This window comes from Lepisosteus oculatus, chromosome 8 (assembly GCF_040954835.1).
Source record: "Lepisosteus oculatus isolate fLepOcu1 chromosome 8, fLepOcu1.hap2, whole genome shotgun sequence".
Lineage (NCBI taxonomy): Eukaryota > Metazoa > Chordata > Actinopteri > Semionotiformes > Lepisosteidae > Lepisosteus > Lepisosteus oculatus.
In genome coordinates this window covers 4653224-4671754 of record NC_090703.1, presented here as the reverse complement: position 1 = coordinate 4671754, position 18531 = coordinate 4653224, and the positions used below count along the sequence as shown (strand labels likewise).

The 18531-nt window shown below is 36.5% G+C and overlaps 1 protein-coding gene and 1 long non-coding RNA gene across 2 annotated transcripts in view; one reads left to right on the top strand and one right to left on the bottom strand.

Moving 5' to 3' along the window:
• Positions 1-5096: 5096 nt before the first annotated feature.
• Positions 5097-18531, bottom strand: part of ttc6 (tetratricopeptide repeat domain 6) — a 39826-nt gene continuing 26391 nt past the window's right edge. Inside the window, exons 27-32 of the mRNA XM_015350559.2 lie at positions 16597-16670; positions 13597-13807; positions 12713-12865; positions 12354-12527; positions 10709-10934; positions 5097-6244 (exon numbers count right to left, since the gene is read on the bottom strand). Of these exons, the coding sequence (XP_015206045.2) occupies positions 6108-6244; positions 10709-10934; positions 12354-12527; positions 12713-12865; positions 13597-13807; positions 16597-16670 (975 nt within the window). The 3' untranslated portion in view covers positions 5097-6107. The remainder of the gene's footprint in view (positions 6245-10708; positions 10935-12353; positions 12528-12712; positions 12866-13596; positions 13808-16596; positions 16671-18531) is intronic.
• LOC107077774 (uncharacterized) lies at positions 8678-15945 on the top strand. The gene is made up of 3 exons (XR_001478776.2): positions 8678-9116; positions 9965-10169; positions 13736-15945. It is a non-coding gene; the product is annotated as an uncharacterized lncRNA (long non-coding RNA).

Here is an 18531-nt window from a genome sequence, read left to right as displayed (position 1 = left end):
TGTCCTAAGAAAGGAGTGATGTATGTGATGTTTGAATCAGTCAAGCTTTATTGTTGAGAGTTTAAAATGAAGAGAGGCTTTAATGAACAATTTATGTTGTATGAAATCCAGGATTTTTAAAATCAAGTTTGTATAACATGAATTGGGCGGGGGGGCATTTTAGCATAATTATAGAGATGGAATTCTTAATTAAATACATATTATGAAAGAATATAAAAGGGAAATATTATGGACCAAAGGTCTGGAAATGTTGAGGCTTCTTTTAACCTTGACATGGCAGAGTTTTGTCCTTTGCTGCAACTGTGTGGATGAACGTCTGACTCCCAGGAAGCCATGGAGCTGCTGGGCTCAACTGGTCATTAAGTGCAGGTGATGTCTGTTGTCTCTGAGTCCTTTTCATAAAAGAGCATGACAAACAGCTCCCGGCATTTTGTCTGAGACCAGATCTGATGCTGTTCAACCAACGTTTAAAAAGCTGTGAAGGCTTTTTTTCTTCACTTTGAGATTACAGCTCAACTCAATTGTTTTGTTTTTCCTTACTGTTCTGCCATCCTGGAACTGGAAAATTAACTTGTGGAATTAATATAGGAAAACGCCAACCTGAAACTCCAATAGTCCTGCCCATTCTTTAGGTTTAAATGGAAATAGCCTGCCATAATATACATGTGTCATATATATTAAACACATCCACATTTCCCTAAGGGTATTAGGGCTATTATGCATTGACATTATAGGAGGGTGTGCAAGCAGGTTTATGTTGTTGGCTTGTAGTGCTTCACAGGGAAAGAGAAGCTAGTATTGAAATCCCTAACTGACTTATGGCAGTCATGTTAGATTCCTTAATTAGCCAACAAGCAAGCATCTGCTCTTGAAAGCAGATGGATAAACAGAGCAAAGAAAGGTAGTTGGGGGTGGAAGAGGGAATGTGACCATCTCTCCGCATGGTTAGGCTTCTGTAACTCGTAACACATTATCCCACTACAGTAAAGATGCTTTAGAAAAGTGAGTGTTTTACCTGGGGCCCCCAGTGCTCTCTTCAGCTCTCATTCCTGTGCTGTCAGTCAGGTCATGGATGCCATGAAGTCAAATATCTCTCAAGACTGAGTTCATAGTAATTCAGATGTTGAAATTAAAAAGCAGAGTCATTTGACAAGGTGCCCAGTTTCATTTTGTCTTTTTATTTAAGAACTTAAGATGAATTTATCCTCTATGGAACTGAAGTCTAATTTTTGTTGAGATGAGGTTTAACAGCAGACACAAGGAACTAGTTTTTTAGCAGTAGAAACATAAACCAAGCATTTACAGAAACTGTTAAGTGATTGTAATTGCAAATGAGGCTTTTATTTTTCAGTGCAAATTTTCATGTGTGGCTAAAAATAGACTACAACAAAACAATGACTGGATCCATAGCACAAGAACACAATGGGTAGTCATTTCTGTTCTATTTAATTTCCCCTGTGTATGAAAACATTACGTCATTTAAATTAGTTCACTGAAATAAGATACATTGTCACTACATGGTTAAAATTAAAGAAACTCAGTATGAGAGAATAAGGTTTACATCTATTGTAACTTTGGCGGTTTAAAACCGTGTGCTCTGGATTGATAGAATAAATCTATTTAAAGTGTCTTTAGGCTGTCATTTATTTTTCTTCTGCTGGTTGAAAGCAGAGGGTGGAGATTACTTTTTAATTTGTGAAATAGTATTTATAAATAGCAAGCACTGCGATTCGTATCAGTTCTGACATTAGCTTTTGTGCTGCATTTTAATTTCAGGATTGAATGCATTAAAAGGTTATAATTCCAACAAAACCAGACATTTAGGTGAAAAGATTAGCTTTGCATGAGAAAACTAATTCTTTTGCACCTGATTCAGAGGCCTATGCATCTGCTCTGGTAGTATTCTCTTGTCCAGCATGTTCAGCTACAGTATAAAATGTGCCATTCTATTACAGCAACATTCAGAAAAGAATTTTATCTGCTGAAGTAACACAAATATCAAATAAATCTGCCAGAAAAGGTCGGTATGAAACATTACTGTGTTTTAAGGTATTTTTTGTCATTTCTGGTAAGACTGTATTGACATGCTTCAAGGATATTTAAAGAATCATTTAATTTTGTGTAATTTTTTTAAAGTTCTTTCTAAATAAAATATTGCTCAATACTCTTGCAAAACAATGGTAAATTTTGGATTTATCTCATGTAAAATAATTCAGCAATACTGCTGGGAGCCTTTTTAGATGTTATGGAATATACATGGAGAAGCAAGTGCCAATTTTCAAGATCCATATTCTCAAGCTCCCTGTGGGTTTTATGATTCAATTACTTATAGTTAAAATACATCCATCATACACAGCTATGAACACAAGCACACAAAAAGACGTTTAATATACAAAATGGTACCATATTGATGCTAATATATACTGTATAATAATTGTAATATTATTTTAGTATTAAGATTGTTTTGGTCACCTTTTTTTACACCTTTCAAAACCCAGTTGCATTTCTTTCCAGATCTCCGAATTAAGCTTGTGCCTGAACGTTGCTTTAACAAAAAGTGCATTGCAATCGATCGATCAGGACTTTCAGTGGTTATTCATCTCATTCCTCAGGTTTCCAAGCAACTCTGTGATGCTTCATTTCTCCCCAGAACATTTTTGCTATCAAAGAAAAATCACCAGTAACCTTGACATGTGGGCACCCTCTGGGATGCCTCTTGGTTGCCTGTTGTCGAATATTTTGCTGCACAGGTTAGTTTTCCTTAATGTCTTGATCCTGCTAAGCACACGCAGACAAGAGCTCCAGCAGGCAGCCAGGTAAGATGGACAACTACTAAACATGCCTAGAGAATGAATCACACACTTCCTTTGCTTTTTAATTGGTGCTTTGCAGTGAGCTAAGGTAATTTTTCACAGAGAAGGAAAAGTTTCCACTACTGTCTTCACAGTCTTGCACATTGTTACTAATTGCTTTGCCTGAGCTCTGCTGCATTGAGATGCCTTTTCTAACTTAATTCATCTCTCAGTCAGACCACTTGGCTGCCAATATTTTGATCTCTCCAAACCATCTCCATTTTTCACATATGCTATTGAAAATGAGCATAAGCAGAACAGCAGCCTTTCTTTAATGCGATAATGATCTGGGGTCAATTTATGTCATGGGAAATGCAACTCGACTACCCACGCACTCGTAATGACATTCTGATATACATGAATCTTAGTCATATACTTTCTAATCAACAAATACTGGTTCCTGTCAATGTGAAGAGAAAGAGATGAGATTTCAGCATTATTCTGAATTTTTCAAATGGTAAGTGATCAATCAGACTTGAACTTTAAGGGTACTTTGTAGATGTAGTTCAAGTAGGGAGCTGCATCAGCATGCGTGGGCTGCAAAGGAACAAGTTAAAGGTTTAATCCACGCTGAACAGAGAAGAAAGGAAGCAACGTTGGGAGCCACCTTAAGAAGGATCCACATCCAAAACATTGTTTTCTTCTCTTTTCAGCTTGGAATAAACCTACTTGTTCCTTTGTTGATGTAGTTTGAAACACTGATGTTTATTGGCTTTCAGACAGGGGCAGGGTTCTGTTCCTTGATCCCCCTTCTCGACTCGGTTATATTGGCTAGAAACGTTTGTGGTCTGCTGGAATATTTGATGGGTTCTCTGCCTATTCTTTAGCCAACTTCCTGGCTCTGTATGGAGGAGGGTATTCCACTTGTTCTGTCTTTTAAGTTCACTTAATTCAATAATCCATTTTAACCTTTCTTGTTTTGACAACTGAAAAGGTTCACCAGAGGTGAAGGCAATACTCGCTGCTTGTTTACACTGATTTCAGAAAAATCATTTCAATCTCACCGTGAGTGTATCCTTTCAGAATAAAACGGTTTATATGCTTACCTTTGATAAATTATTTTCATATTGAAGTGTTTCAAAAAGGTGGAATTTCAGTGCAGAATTACAACAATTCTATGCTCTTTGCTAAAGGTTTAGTTGTAGTGGCAATTTAAAAACCATTTGACCTCGCTATGAGTTTGTTGTAAAAGGACATTTTTCCATGTACTCTACCTTAAAAGCAATGCAAAATTAAATGTTACTTCTGACTAAGTGGGAAATCAAAAGAAAGTGGTTATAATTGAAATCTGACATCCCTAAATTAAATAAGCATGTTTACCAATACAAACTATTGAAAAGGACACTCCTCCTGACTACATCTAAAGTTGAGTTGCCTCAAAAGACACTGCAACATACAATTGAAAATACTATCTGCTCTAATAGGGAAATAAAACATTTCCAATCACCACCTCGGATATGTTTGCAAAATGCAATTAGATAAACCTGACTGAACAGAGGACACCTAAACTGAATTATTGTGCCCCATACTGTCACAGTGAAATTACCTTATTTTAATATTCAACTTGATGGAACTTCCTTTTGTAGCGCTTAAAAAATTGCAAAAAAAGTGGACATTTTTGCAAAGGCAAGATATATCAGGAAGCCTTACAAGATTTAGTTTCAAAACCATTCTGAACTAATGCATTTCTATTAGAAACAGTGATACCCAAAAGAAGCACAATATACAGTATGGAAAGACAAAAGATTTGTTAAATGATGTAAGTGGATTAAAGCACATAAAGCCTCATTATTGGAGAAGTGGTACTAGAATGGTAAAATAGCAAAGAACTGTGAAAGAACAGATCACCACTGGACCACAGAATTATTGAACTCGGAAACCGAAGGAAAAAAATGTAAAATTGCCACAAAAAATCCGTAAGGTTGCAGAGACCAGACCGAAAATGACAAATATAGGTGTGTGGGGTGGAGAGATGAAGGGAGAAGATTTCTGGGATGCATAACAATGCCCTTAAAAAAGAATGGTTTGCATAGGAATGTATTGGGACATGCAGAAAAAGAGATCACAGCTGTCGCAAACACTAAGCTAAATTCACAGAGATACAAGTTGACCCTTGCATGCACGAGGCAATTTTGTTAACAAGATGCACTAGCAAATAGGTCTCTGTATTGAGTCTGTTATGAAAGTTATTCAGGTTCCCTATTTAACAAATTAGCTCCACAATTCAATAGTGAACACACAAAACAAAATTCAGGGTACTGTAATTGAAAAAACGAAGATGAATCTTGCAACAGAAGTAAAAGCAAAAAAGATTTTTATGCAAGAAAAACTTCACACATAATGGTTATATCTATTTACCCCTTTTGTTATATTTTTAAGAGGGTAAAAATGCATCCCAGGGAACTTGATGTTTAGTATTCCTGTGAAGAATGAGTTAATTGCAGGATATGCTTTGCAAAAAAATTAAAAAGTAATAAAGGATATAGGATTTTGGTGTCAACAGTGATAAATAGCAGTATTTAGAATGTCAAATTCCCCTCTGCGATCTCTGCCAGGAAATATAGAATGCAGGTTTGCAGTCCTCATTAAGCATGCAAAAGTCATTATTATGAACTGTTATGCTGCATGGCTGAAACTGAATGCTAACTGAACGAGACACCACACCAGTAAAGTACAGACTCTGGTGTCATATCGCCAATTAGGAAAATTCTCAGCTCCACATAACATTGGTAGCTGCCAAACTAATTGCTATAAAGCATTTAGTAAGGCTTCCATTTTATTTATATTTTAATTCTATTGCACAGTTATTGTTAATGACAATACATCTGCACGTTCTACACATTTTGTTAAAATGACCCCAATTAGATACAGGATGTCCGATAAAATGTCAAAACCTATACCCCATAACTATAAATGGAAAGAAGAAAAAATTGTAATGACACCCATTTAATAATTTATATCCAGTACGAAAATTGCATAAGATTTCCTTGGTTCTTGGTAGATGTGCATTTGTGTTGTCACATTTTCTATTGTATGTAATACCGCTTGGACATTAATTCTGTGTCTGAATTGACCGTAATTTACTAACCTTTGTACAACATGCATACAGTGCTTTGTATAAAGTGTAGATATCTTTGAGACATGAGAAACATTGTCTAATCACTAAGCAAGAGTTTAAATAGAAAATGCATCATACAAAATGTTATCACAAGGGGCCTCTAAACAGAAAGTCAGAAGTACAATCATGTCCTGTTTTTACACATGCTGGGCAGCTTCCTGGAGTTGAACTGCTGTCTTGTAATCTGCAATGGCTAACTCGGTCAACCCAAGATGCCCTCGGACATCAGCTCGAAGTTTATACACCAGAGCATCACTGGGCTGGAGAAGAAGAGCTGTGTGAAAACACAAGAGAAGAGACGCTTTATCCTTTGTCAAAGTATCACTCCTGCTTTTGAATCTTTGCATAAATTCTAAGCATAAAGAGCATCACCATTTTTCATAATTAAGTATGATTAGAACCTGGCTTTATTAGAATTAATACAAATGATTTTGTATTTAATTGTAAGTAACATTAATCAACATTTCACTTCTGGTGTCTCGGCCTTAGAGGCATTTTAAGCCTTCCACAAAAAAAAATGAAGCTTTTGATTAAGAAAACATTGATTTTGTGCCCAGTAAGACACATGCATGATTTACATTCCCTCAGAGCTTAAAGTGGTCTGTTATTTTTCGTATAGTTGGCTGACACCTTCAACCAAGGTCACTTACATTTGCACCCATTAATACAGCTGGGTATATGACTGAAGGTATTTGCACACCATAAGATGCCTTACTCAAGGGTACGGCAACACCACTCCACTTGGGAGTTAAACTAACAACATTCCAGTTATGAGTCCTGATTGCTGCCCTTCATTTAAATAATACCCACAGCCTGGAATTAAAATACAAGAAGGGATTTTTTTTAACAAGTTCTACATCTGTTAACACTGGAGAAGAATCGGACACCTCCAAGCCCCACAACTGTAATTCCATACAAACTGAAATGTGTGGAGTACTGCGATAGACTGGCATTGCTTGCTGGGAAGGCTCCAGCTTCCTGCGACACTGTGTGATATAAAGTGGTTTGGCAGATGACATGACTTAATACTTGAACAATATACAAGATACATTCTAAAGAGAAATCCTACTAATTGAGCAAACCATTTGTAGGTAAATATAAGACTGTCCTTTATCAATGTGGTAAACAGGACAGGTGAACTCGGGGCCCAATGGAAAATATTGAAAGATTAAAAACAACAAGCAAAATATTTCTCATGGTGCGGTTCCCACGAAACTCACTTTTTTCAGATGGAACCTGTGCTACATTCAGTTTACCTTGAAAACTCGAGTTTGACTCTTTTACATAAGTTGCCTTGAACAAAAAACAGTGGCAAAATAAATTCTTGCTGTATAAACATTGTCACTGATTTTCTTGGGATTCCATGGGAAATGAAAAAACAACCTAAAAGTAAACTAACGTTAACTTAAACTGAGGAACACAAGTGTACAGTTCTCAGCACTGCTAGTGAAATGTGCATCTTCAAAAAATAACGTTTTTATTTAAATATTTATTTTAATGCTGTCATGATCCACTATCATGCAAAAGATAAACTTATAAAACAGTTAAAGTGTGAAAAAGAATTCAGCATGATCCTATTGCAGATAATTGAATGGCATGAATGAAGAACCACAGATAGAAAGTCTTACAGGTTGTTTTGACATATTCCATCTTCTTACCTTACATTGGTTAATCAGATCATTGGTTAAAACTGCTGTTTTAATCAAATAACAGAACTGAGGGCGCTATCCGGCAGAACTAAAGTTCACTAAAGGCACATTACAGAGAGCTAGCCGTCAAATCTTATGAAACATTTCCTAACATAGCAGTTTTTATTGTGTGGAATGATGCAGTGGTGGTTGCCAATAGACGGCCGTCCCAGCCTGCATCTTTTTGCTATAGTCACATGGAACTTTCTATGGTCACTTTCCAAAGACAGGTTAAGGCAGAATATTTACTAGTTGTCCTTGTCTAGGGTAGTGATGGAGAAATAGACCAAGACATCCTTGATGGCCCTAATGACCTCCTCTTATCTGTGGTCTTTCTGATGTACCACTTCAATATAAAGGCAGACAGGTTTCAAAGACTGATCCCTGCCTATCTGTCGGTTGGTCTGTCTTTGCTGGTGACTCATTAGTGTTCCTCTACCCAGAACAGAACTAATGTATCATTACCAGACGGACTAACAGACAGGGATCACTCTTTGAAAAACATCTCTGATGATTAATGAGTCATTGGGTGCTGGCAGAAAGGAAGCTCTTCAACAGCACTTTGATCAACAATTTTTTTCATATCATGCTGGTAGCTGTGACAGCCTCATTTCAGTAGTTGCGCAGTCACTATAGTAACCAACAATTTCTTTTTATCCTCTCAAAAAAATAAATACATTTTTTAAAAAGGGATATAAAATGTATATCAACCAAACAGGCTGTGTTGTCGGTTGTTAATGACTATCTTATTTTTGCTAACTTGGCCTCTTCGCTATGTAGTAAGATACCCATGCTAGCAAACAATCTGAAATATATTGTTTGTCAGTTATTAAAAAATTCAGACTGCTTTTTCTGTGGGTTGTACAGTTTTTTTTTAAACGTTGGTTACAGCAAACCAATCATATTTCTGTATTGTCAAACTAACATCTGTCATGTTCTGAATACAAAGCATTTTATATAATATTGGTTCTCCAACCCTGGTCCTGGACAGTCCCACTCCACATAGTCTTAAAGGAAACTCTAAAACATCTGTTTTTAAAGTTAATGAACAATGGGAAGTTATAGATTAATTAAACAAGTTAATAAAAAACAAAATACTCTCCAGCTATTGAGGGTCAGAGTTCCCTGAACTGAACAATCACAAGTTAGACCACTTGTTAAACTGATCACAGCTAAATTGTTGCAAGTCTTTGGAATTTAATAAAACCTGCTGGATTTGGACCAGGGACCAAGACAAAGACAGGGTGGGGATCTGTCAGAGCCACATTTCCCAGAGGGCAATGGGGAATGATCTTCCAACTTCAGTAAACCTGACCAGTTATCTAGGAGGAAAGCAGAGCTCCTATTATGTGCTGATCCGGAGAGCGAAGGAAGCAAGGCAGAGGCTGACTGATGGGACTGTGTTCATTTATTTTATCTGAGAGGAATATGGAAAACTGTTGTTGGTTTTTGAAGTTGGTAAGTAGCAGAGTTGCCTAGCTATTATCAGAGATTAGAGCTTGGGGAAAGTACTTTATAGAAAAAAAAATGGAGTTTAAATCTCACTGTAGAAGTAAATAGTGTTTCTGTACCTTACGGCTGGGTATGTCTGTTGCCCAAAGTCCTACTTATAAAAGATCCCTGTTCTGGCACTATGCCCCTGGGGAAGCCACACTCATCTTCTGTAACATCTTGCAATCACAAATCTTAAGACCATTCACTGAACTCACATCATTCTTTCACATAAATAATCGATGGCAATGTACACCATGGCTGTGTTTTCCCAGGGGGGTTTGTATGCTGCAGAATGCAATAGTGCAGAAAAAACATGGCGATTTCCTTTTAGAAGGGAACAGTGGAACAGTGAAAGCCAGAGAAGAATGCTGTCCAAATTCATACACTAGTTCCTTGATTGTTTGATGTGATTCTTTCTATTCCACTGGACTTCAAAATCAAAGGGAGGAAACCCTTTCTTCCTTTTTGATTTTTAAATACTGTAGGGCTACAGTGAAGCTCAAACAATGAAGTAAAAAGTAAACAGTTGCCATTTAACTGATGTTGATACTGATAAATAGGGTTTGCCAGTTATTAAAAATGAATGGATTGAAATAGATAATCATTAAAATATGTGAAAAACAGTACATATTGATTAGCGATAGACATACCTACTTTTTAGACACATAGCATTACAGGTATTTTAGAAGCTGTCTTCATTTCTGAGACGATTTAAAAAGCTGAGCTGTTTTTTTATAACAAAGTTCTGTATGATTTCTTCTTGCGCCACCAAGTACAAAGAGTTAATCCTTTTTACCCCATGTCTCACACAGCAGCAGCCAAATAAAGAAACGAGTGGACTTTGACTATAAAAATAAAAAATCTTGTCTACAGTTAGAGCTTTAAATGCTGGAAATAACTTGCAACAAGTGACAAGACTTGAAGACTCCTCCAACCCATCCAACTTGGGGGGGCCACTTGTGTGGTAAAAAGTCCCCGAAGGTTCAGCTCCAAATGGAGGTGTCCTGAATGGAATGGGTAGGTTCTTGTTTTTGAAAATGATGATGTCATACTTCTAAATGTTCATCTAAGACACAGGGTTTTTTAAGTCTGCTTGACACAATTAGCGTAAGAAACAGATTGAAAATGAATTATGCAGCAGCAGCTGTAAGAAAATCACTGGCACATGCGGATGAGGATTGTAATGAAATGTTTCCATTGCATTCGGTAATTCAGTCTGTTTTGTGTAATTCTGTGCTCATTAAAAAAAAAATGGAATCCACTACTATTAGCTTTTAAGCAGATAGACTCCTGCTGTTATTTGGAGGAAAGGTCCCTAATACAGAAAATACCTACCCTTGTTAACAACAATACAGCAATATGAAAAGTTATTTCTTTAATACGAGTGGGCAAGTCAATTTAAAAGCTAATGTTACACATTTCCATTAGCGTGGAATTCTCATCTCAGGCAGTTTCCACAGAGTTTTATAGAAGATGTAATAAAAGAAGGCGAGAGGAGCTTGTGTAAGTTGGAGGCCAGTGTTCCAGTTCTAGTACAGTCAGAAATTAAACTGTACCTTGAGAGAGGTCTTTCTCTGCAGATCTGTATTTCTTCAGAGAGATGTAGAGGTTAGCCCTGTTAAAATATACATGAGCTGAGAAGGGGTTGAGCTTTAAGGCTTCGTCAAAGTCCTTTAGGGCTCCTGACACATTCCGAAGCAGACTCCTTGTGATGGCACGATTGAGGAACGCTGACTCATTACTTGGTTCAAGATCGATCGCCTTTGTATAGTAATCGCTGGCCTGTGAAAAAAATGCTTCAAAATGAGGATGCAAAGAAGATTTTAGATGGTATGTTGATATATTATTTTTCATCCTTTTCTTTCTCATTATTAATCATAGATTTAACAGGATCACAGAGTACATTGTGCTTTTCAAGATATTACAGCATTACCATTTTCTCTTATAATGAAATGGAGATGTCAAAATAAGAAAAAGCTACCGGTGACATATATTACACTCACCCTGTATCTAACATGTTTTTTGTTTAGAATGGGAACTCAAGCAGACATCAGAAATAGAGACATACAGTAATTACTGAAGACCATGTAGGAAATAAGATGAAACTATTTTCTAATTCAATTTTCTTTTCATATATTTGTGGACACCAGAAAATTATATATCTTAAAAAATATCTCATTATAAAAATAATTAATTTATAAAAAATAAAATAATTTATGGAAAAACACCTTTTTTCACATCAAGTATCACAGTATATTTAAGATACTGATGGACTGTCCACAGAGATGCAGTATCTACTGATGTTCTTAAATGGTTTCAGATGTGTAGGATACTATGAATCTGTTTTAGTAATTAAAAAAGCTTATGCATTATGCAGTACAGACGTATTCTCTTTGATTAGGACCTCAGGGGTTTGGTGCATAATCACTGTCAACTTGTGTTAAAAAGAACACGTTAAGGCAAAAAGTACAGCAAGAAAAAACTGGAAAGGAAATTGCTTTAGATTCATTCACAGATAATTAGGCTGAACTTTAAAATGAAGGTCAATAGCCTTCCCCTTAAAGTCTTTCCGTTGAAACTGTCGAAAGTAGTGAGAACTGGAGGGGAAGGGAAATAAGATATACTGTGCCACATACAACAAACAGTAGCATTAAGTTTAGAAAGGAGGGAGACTGCCAATGCACTTATGAATACAGGAATGTATAAAGCTTTCTTCTAATTTGTATTTTAACCGATAGCCTAGAATAGAACAAAAAGCTTCTTACATGTCACATTACAACACAAAAATCTGAACTTCGACCTGCAATTATAATTACACTCAATCAGAATTTAATTGACAACTTTTAAAGCTAATTCGTTTTTGCATAGTCATAGGAAACAAATATCACAAACTCAATTTCAGGTGAAAATCCAACCAACCTGCAGTAAGAAATTGATTGTTGCAGTGTTAGATAACAGAACTCCATATTTATCTTGAAACACTGACACGTATGATTGTGAAATATAGTGAGATACTAAATAAAATCTTGACCCAGGCTGTCTAAGCTAATGCAGTGCTCCTTAATTAATGTGAACTTTGATCAAAAAATGGTAATATGGTCATATGAAATGTTTACAGATGTAGTTTAATCATATGACCATTCAAAATACCAATGTATTTTTTTTTTTTACTTTTGAAAATAAAACACACCAGGCACTTACCTGTTTAAATTGTCTGTTGTAAAAGTACATGTTTGCAGCATTAAAAAAGGCCAATGCATAATGTGGGTTGATTGAAACTGCATTCTGATAGTCCTTCATGGCATTCATATTGTCTCCCATGAATTGGTGGATGACACCGCGGTTTGTGAGCAACAGCTCAGAAACAGGATTATGCTGTAAAACAGTAAATTCAATTAAATTAAATCTCTAATCAGCTTAGAATTATTTTAACAATTTTACAGCATGCTGGTCCATTGCTACACAACTTTCGTATAGTAAAATACCAAATCTAGTTTAAAATCGATTTACTTTTCATATGGGATAAAGTTTTGAGTCAGGAAGAGATGCTTAATAAACACCTTCAAAGCCATATTGATGTCCTGAAAAGCCTCATAAGTGTGGCCCATCTGAAGGTTGATGACAGCTCTTCCCTCATGAGCGGCCCAGCAAGCTGGATCGATGTCGGATGCAATTGTGAACTGATTCCAAGCTTTCTTGAAATGCCCAAACACCTGGAAAGAAAATGTATCTTATCACAGCTGGAAAGAAATGCCGTGCTTAATAGAGTTAACCACTTACCTTTAAGCATCTAGCGTTCACTGAATTGAATATTAATATGATTACTCTTTGCAGTCCCCTACATGAAACAAACAACCCCTAATTTAATCTAACTATGTAATGAAGTTCACCTTGAGAATATAACAGATACTGGTACTGAAAAGTCTCCCAGGGTGTTTTTATATTGTCTTTGACAGATTTACATTCCACATTACATTCCACATTTACATTCCACATTAATCGACTATTCTCTCTGTTACAAACAAAAACTCTGTTTTTGTTACTTGTATTAATGTTGCATTGTGCATGGTACAAGAAAGGTAGGCACTGAAGAGTCAGGTCTCATTGGGGCTGCATGCCACAGCTCATTAACTCATAGCACAGCACCCCTTAACATCTGACAAGAGGGCACCCAAGGCCAAGCTTCAGGACAGCTCTCAGGGAACTGATATACTGAACATATTAACACAACAATTCCCATCCCTTTTGCTTTGGGTTATTCATAATCTATGCCTTTTTAGATTAAAATCTGCCAGCAGATATAGCTATTAAAGGGACTATAAAAATATAAGATTGTCTAACCTCCACCTCAAAATTCAAAGGCATTAAAGTTGCTTTATAGCACCACTCTTTGCTCTTTAAAAAGGGTTTATGATTTTTTTTTTTTTCGTTCAGATGGTTTCACCTGGAAGTTATATCCCAGGTTGATTCTAGCTTTGGTGCACAGAGGGTTTAAATGCAGTGCTGTGAGGAAATCTCTTTGTGCTTGCTTGCTTGCCGCCTCATGGCCATAGTCCATGTATACATTCCCTCGTCCCACACAGGCATCCAAGAAGAAGGGGCTCAGCGTCATCGCCTGGGTAAAGGCAGCAGCAGCTTCCTCCAGATGTCCAAGTCTGAAGAATAAAGAAGTACAACTGTTAAACCTCTGGGTTTTAGATAAGACAGGGTAAATGACTACATTTAAAAGAATTAAATAGAAATATATGAACAGATACTATTTTGGCATTAAGTGAGGCATATGTTTATAAAGGTTTTTAAAACGAAATTGTCAGACTACCATTTGTGTGCAATTTCATTTCGGGGGCCTTATTTTCATATAGGGTAGCATAAAGGAAAAATTCCAACTGGAATTATATGTAAGAAGTGCTTTCTAATTTTACACACAGGATACTTGAAAGTAAAAAAGCATGGGGAAATATTGAGCCTTTTTATAATTTGTGTGGAATCTTAATTGCATAGGCTCATAATACAATAATACAAACAGACACTATTGGCATGACATTACACCAATAAGTATTCCCAAAGAAGAGAACAATAATACAGAGTTGAAGCAGCATGCATAATATACTGCAGTGCAATACAATAAAGGGTACAGAAGGGTGTAATATATTACTATATAGCATAGTACTATAGTACATAGTACAATACAGTGCAATACTGTATAGTAACAGTGACAAAACAGCAATCATTGAATTGCACCACTTTCCAATTTCATGGGATATACTATTTGAACAAAAGTGAGGGCTTAGAATCAAGGAGTCCCAGGTTGTCTCTCAGTTGCCCCCCTCCTCTGAATCTGTAGTATAACTGTAGTAAAAGCCCATCATATAACAAATCTACTCCATGTATTGTTTCTCTAATACGCCCTGCCACCACTATCTTTTTTATTACCATTAGATACTTTCCAGCAACAAGACATCCAATTGCCTCAGGCTGCTCAGATATGCTAGTGCATCACTAATGAACACAGAACGAGCAGAGTAAATTAAAAATTCATTACTGAAAGAAAGAATATGCACATGCACAGAATGTTTCATTGTCCAAACTGAGGTTTTAAGTATTAAGAACTAATAGTATCTCCTGACACAGTGTTCTTGTCCTTGTCCAAGTCCTTGCTTGGGTAATTTTCACATTCAATACAAAACATGTCCCAGTCCATAAGGCAAGGTACAGTGCAAGGGTATTCCAGTATTCTTTTACAGATCCCCTCTCGGGCTACAATATCAAATTCATAGAAAATGATTGATTTGCTTTAAACATGTTTTTCATTCCAGAATGATGATTTTATAAATTAATCTTTTAAAACCATGGAACTAAGGACTTAGGACTTTGGACTTAGCACAGCTTTTATACCCTTGAGCAAGGTCCTCATACCCAGCTGCATTAATGGGTACAAATGTAAATAACTTTGGATAGAAGTGTCATCTAAATCAATTTCAACAGATTTGTGAGACTTCACACTGAAAACAAGATATCATGTTTTTTATCTTTTTACTACCGGAAAAACCTGTTCTGCTGGTAGCAAGATATAAAACATAGTTTGGGGGGAAAAAATGTTTACCATAGACAAATACTATATTTCTGATCATGGAAAAAAATGTTTACATCATTGTATTTCTCTCTATATATCTAAAGAATAATTAAAGTGGACATTCCCTATTCACCACACAGAAAGGTGAATAAAAATGCCTTTTGCACTTGAAAGTGATCGTAAATTGCTGTTTCCTTATTCAATACTGGCAACAGTGTGACATGAGTGAAGGGTCTGTGTGATGGTATACCACCCTTTGGGATTCCAAAAATAACAGCTCGGTCAAGCACAATAAAATTCAGTCTTCAGCACTCTGAAATTACAGAGTTGGGTGTTAATAAGGTCTATAAAATGACAAAACAGCTGAGAGAGCAGGGTTAATTCATCTGGTCCAAACAACAGTGAATATAATTGTTTTCCTGCTTTGTATCCCTTGAAAATGATATTTTTGTGTGCACTGGGAATAAAAAATCAATATCTGAATTAATGACCAGATCTTTTTTTGTACCTTAAGGAAAAAAAAAACAGAATGGCCTTTTTAAGTGTAAGCATATGTCAATGAGTCAACATTTAGGTCAAATTCAATCATGTTTTTTAATAAACCAAACAGAAAATTACATTGAATTGTTCAACATATTTGCTAGCATTGTAGATATATACTGTATGTATATCATTCAACAAATGTAAAGTTTCACATTAAAACTTTGTGTCTAGTGAGCATGCACACCATTAATCTTTCAGCTGAAAAGATTTTTTTAAAATGGAACAAGGTAATTAAAATGATCAATCATCAATTTCTAGGGTCAGTGAATGTTCATTTTTTCCCTGACGCTTAAATTCACGTCTCTAGGGCACGTCTTGGAGTGGTAATTTATTCTGTGAAAGTAATGCTTGAACGGCAGAAATTATCCAGGCCTACCGATGTGGTTCTTTTTGAATCAATAAGCAATGCTAAACCTCTCAAGGCAGAGAAAAATTGCAAACTGAAGAATGAGAAAACACACAGGAGGAGACTGAGGTCTTCTTGGTTACTGAGCACTGGTTCAGAATCCAGTGATTCTTTATGTCTATAATACAAACAAAATAACTACTGTATGGAGAAACAATATATTCGTTTATATGATCCATTAGATTATTAATGTTACACAAATCAAAATCAGAACCTATTTTCCAATAACTGGATGAAAAATGTCTTTCACAGAAATGCCTTTTTGTGTGTATAAAATGAAGGCTGTGAAAGAAGTCATTCTGGAAGCATGTCTTTATCTGAAAAGATATTGCAACTCTTCAGATCTGTTAAAATGTTAATATTCTGTAACAACAATGCAACTTTCAGGATATTCATTGGTAAAAGGTGAAAAGTGAACACACCTGTGGTGGTAGACTCCAAGTGCATGGAAGATAGTGGCATCTTCTGGGCTCTTCTTTGAGGCGGCTTCAAAATCCTGCGTTGTTACACGGATGAATGTATAGACCAATTAAGCTGTAGTTTACTAAAGATGACATATTTATTCTTCTACTGCTTATCATTTATCTTATATGAAACTGAACAAAGCTGAGAAATTATTGTATATTATTCAACAAAGACACTATATACTAACAAAATGCTAAGTAATTAGACTTAACCACAATCACACACTGCTTAGTGCAGTGGTTATACCGCAGCTGCCTTCAATGCTTAAATGTATATGGTATATCCTACATTATTTAAGACATAAAACAAACATAGTTTATTCCCTGGAAAGTTTGAACACTGAGGAGGCCAGACTGGGAAAAATAAGTGTAACGGCTCCCCCTTCATGTCAGCAGCAGCCTGTCACGGACGTCCAAAGGGACTCACCGTGGGGAGCAGGAGAGCGGAAAAAGACCCATATGCGTAGCGGCGAGACGGGAAAAAGGCCCGGGCTCGTTCATGCAAAGAGTTCAGGAATGCCGTATAGAGACCTATGCCCTCAGGGAGCGGCCGTGGGGCGCCCTGGTGCTAGGCGGGTCTCAGGACATCCGAACCTCAATGCTGAGCGAGGACAGAGTGCAAGACCCGGAAATATATAGCCCAAGGGAAAGAGAGGGACAGGAAGGACAGCAGACCGGAAACTAGGGACAGGACAAAGAAGGAGCGCCCTCTGGCTGCAGAGGGCGTGACACAGCCATTGGCCTGACTCTCCCAAGAGACTGACAGCTCCTGCAGTGGCCGAGCCAGGCAAGTCATTGACTTTAAGCTTGCTTTAACCCGAGTTAATTGACTAAACCAATGCAGACAAAGCTTAATATATATACTGATGGACAAAAGAAAAGCTACACCTCCTCCTCCACACTCTGACCCTCCCATCTGCGTGGAATTTGAGGTATTATAGAATGCACAGAAAACTGACTCTAAGGGTGGCCTTTTCTTGCACTGTCCGAAGCTTTGATTTAAGGTCTTTTTAAAGGCGACCGATCAGGCATTGCTCCACCTAGACCTCGTTGGGTAAAAGTGCACCTAACCTTTCGTGTGATTGGCAAGCTGCAATGCCTCACTGCACAAGCTGTATTGCTGGTCAGAGGGCTTAAAACAAATTGACATTTTTGTGAAAGTACATCAGCTGTAACTATAGTATTCTCATTCCAGGAAACGTTGCGTTTCTTTTTTCCATCAGTATACTATGGTCTATAATAATATATATTACTGAAGTATACATATATTAGGAATACTGAAGTTATCAACAACATAACAAATTGATATTTGAAGTATAGAGATATCCTAATGTTAACAAGGCTTTAACTTTAACTTAACCATTCACACACATGGTCAGAAATCCCCATTCTCTAGACTATGCAGTTCATGGCACTTTGCAGATGAGGGAAAAAAAAACCCCATCTAATACCAGAAATCCATCACACAAATTGTTTTAATCCAGAATTAACAAATTCCTATTCTCAACAGACCAAAGCAACCTGACTTACGTTTGCCATTCAAACATTATCAGTATATTATCAGCAAGTCAAGACCAAATTAATTTATAGATGTCTTCTTAAACAAGACCTCAGCTAAGCCAATGGACGAATAGAATTACAAATAACATATCGTCTCCTGTATTTTTTATTTTCTTATTTGTTTCATGAGAACTTCAATTTCTCCATAACTAAAACAGACATAACAAAGACAGTTTCTTAAATTCAGATTAGTTAATAGACAAATAAGTACTTGGACGGGGACGTTTTGAATGCATCTTTGATTTAATTTAATTTTGAACACCCACAGTTTATTATTCATCTTGCATTGCTAAAACTACATTATCATGTTGTGTTTTTCCCTTTTAAACTTCA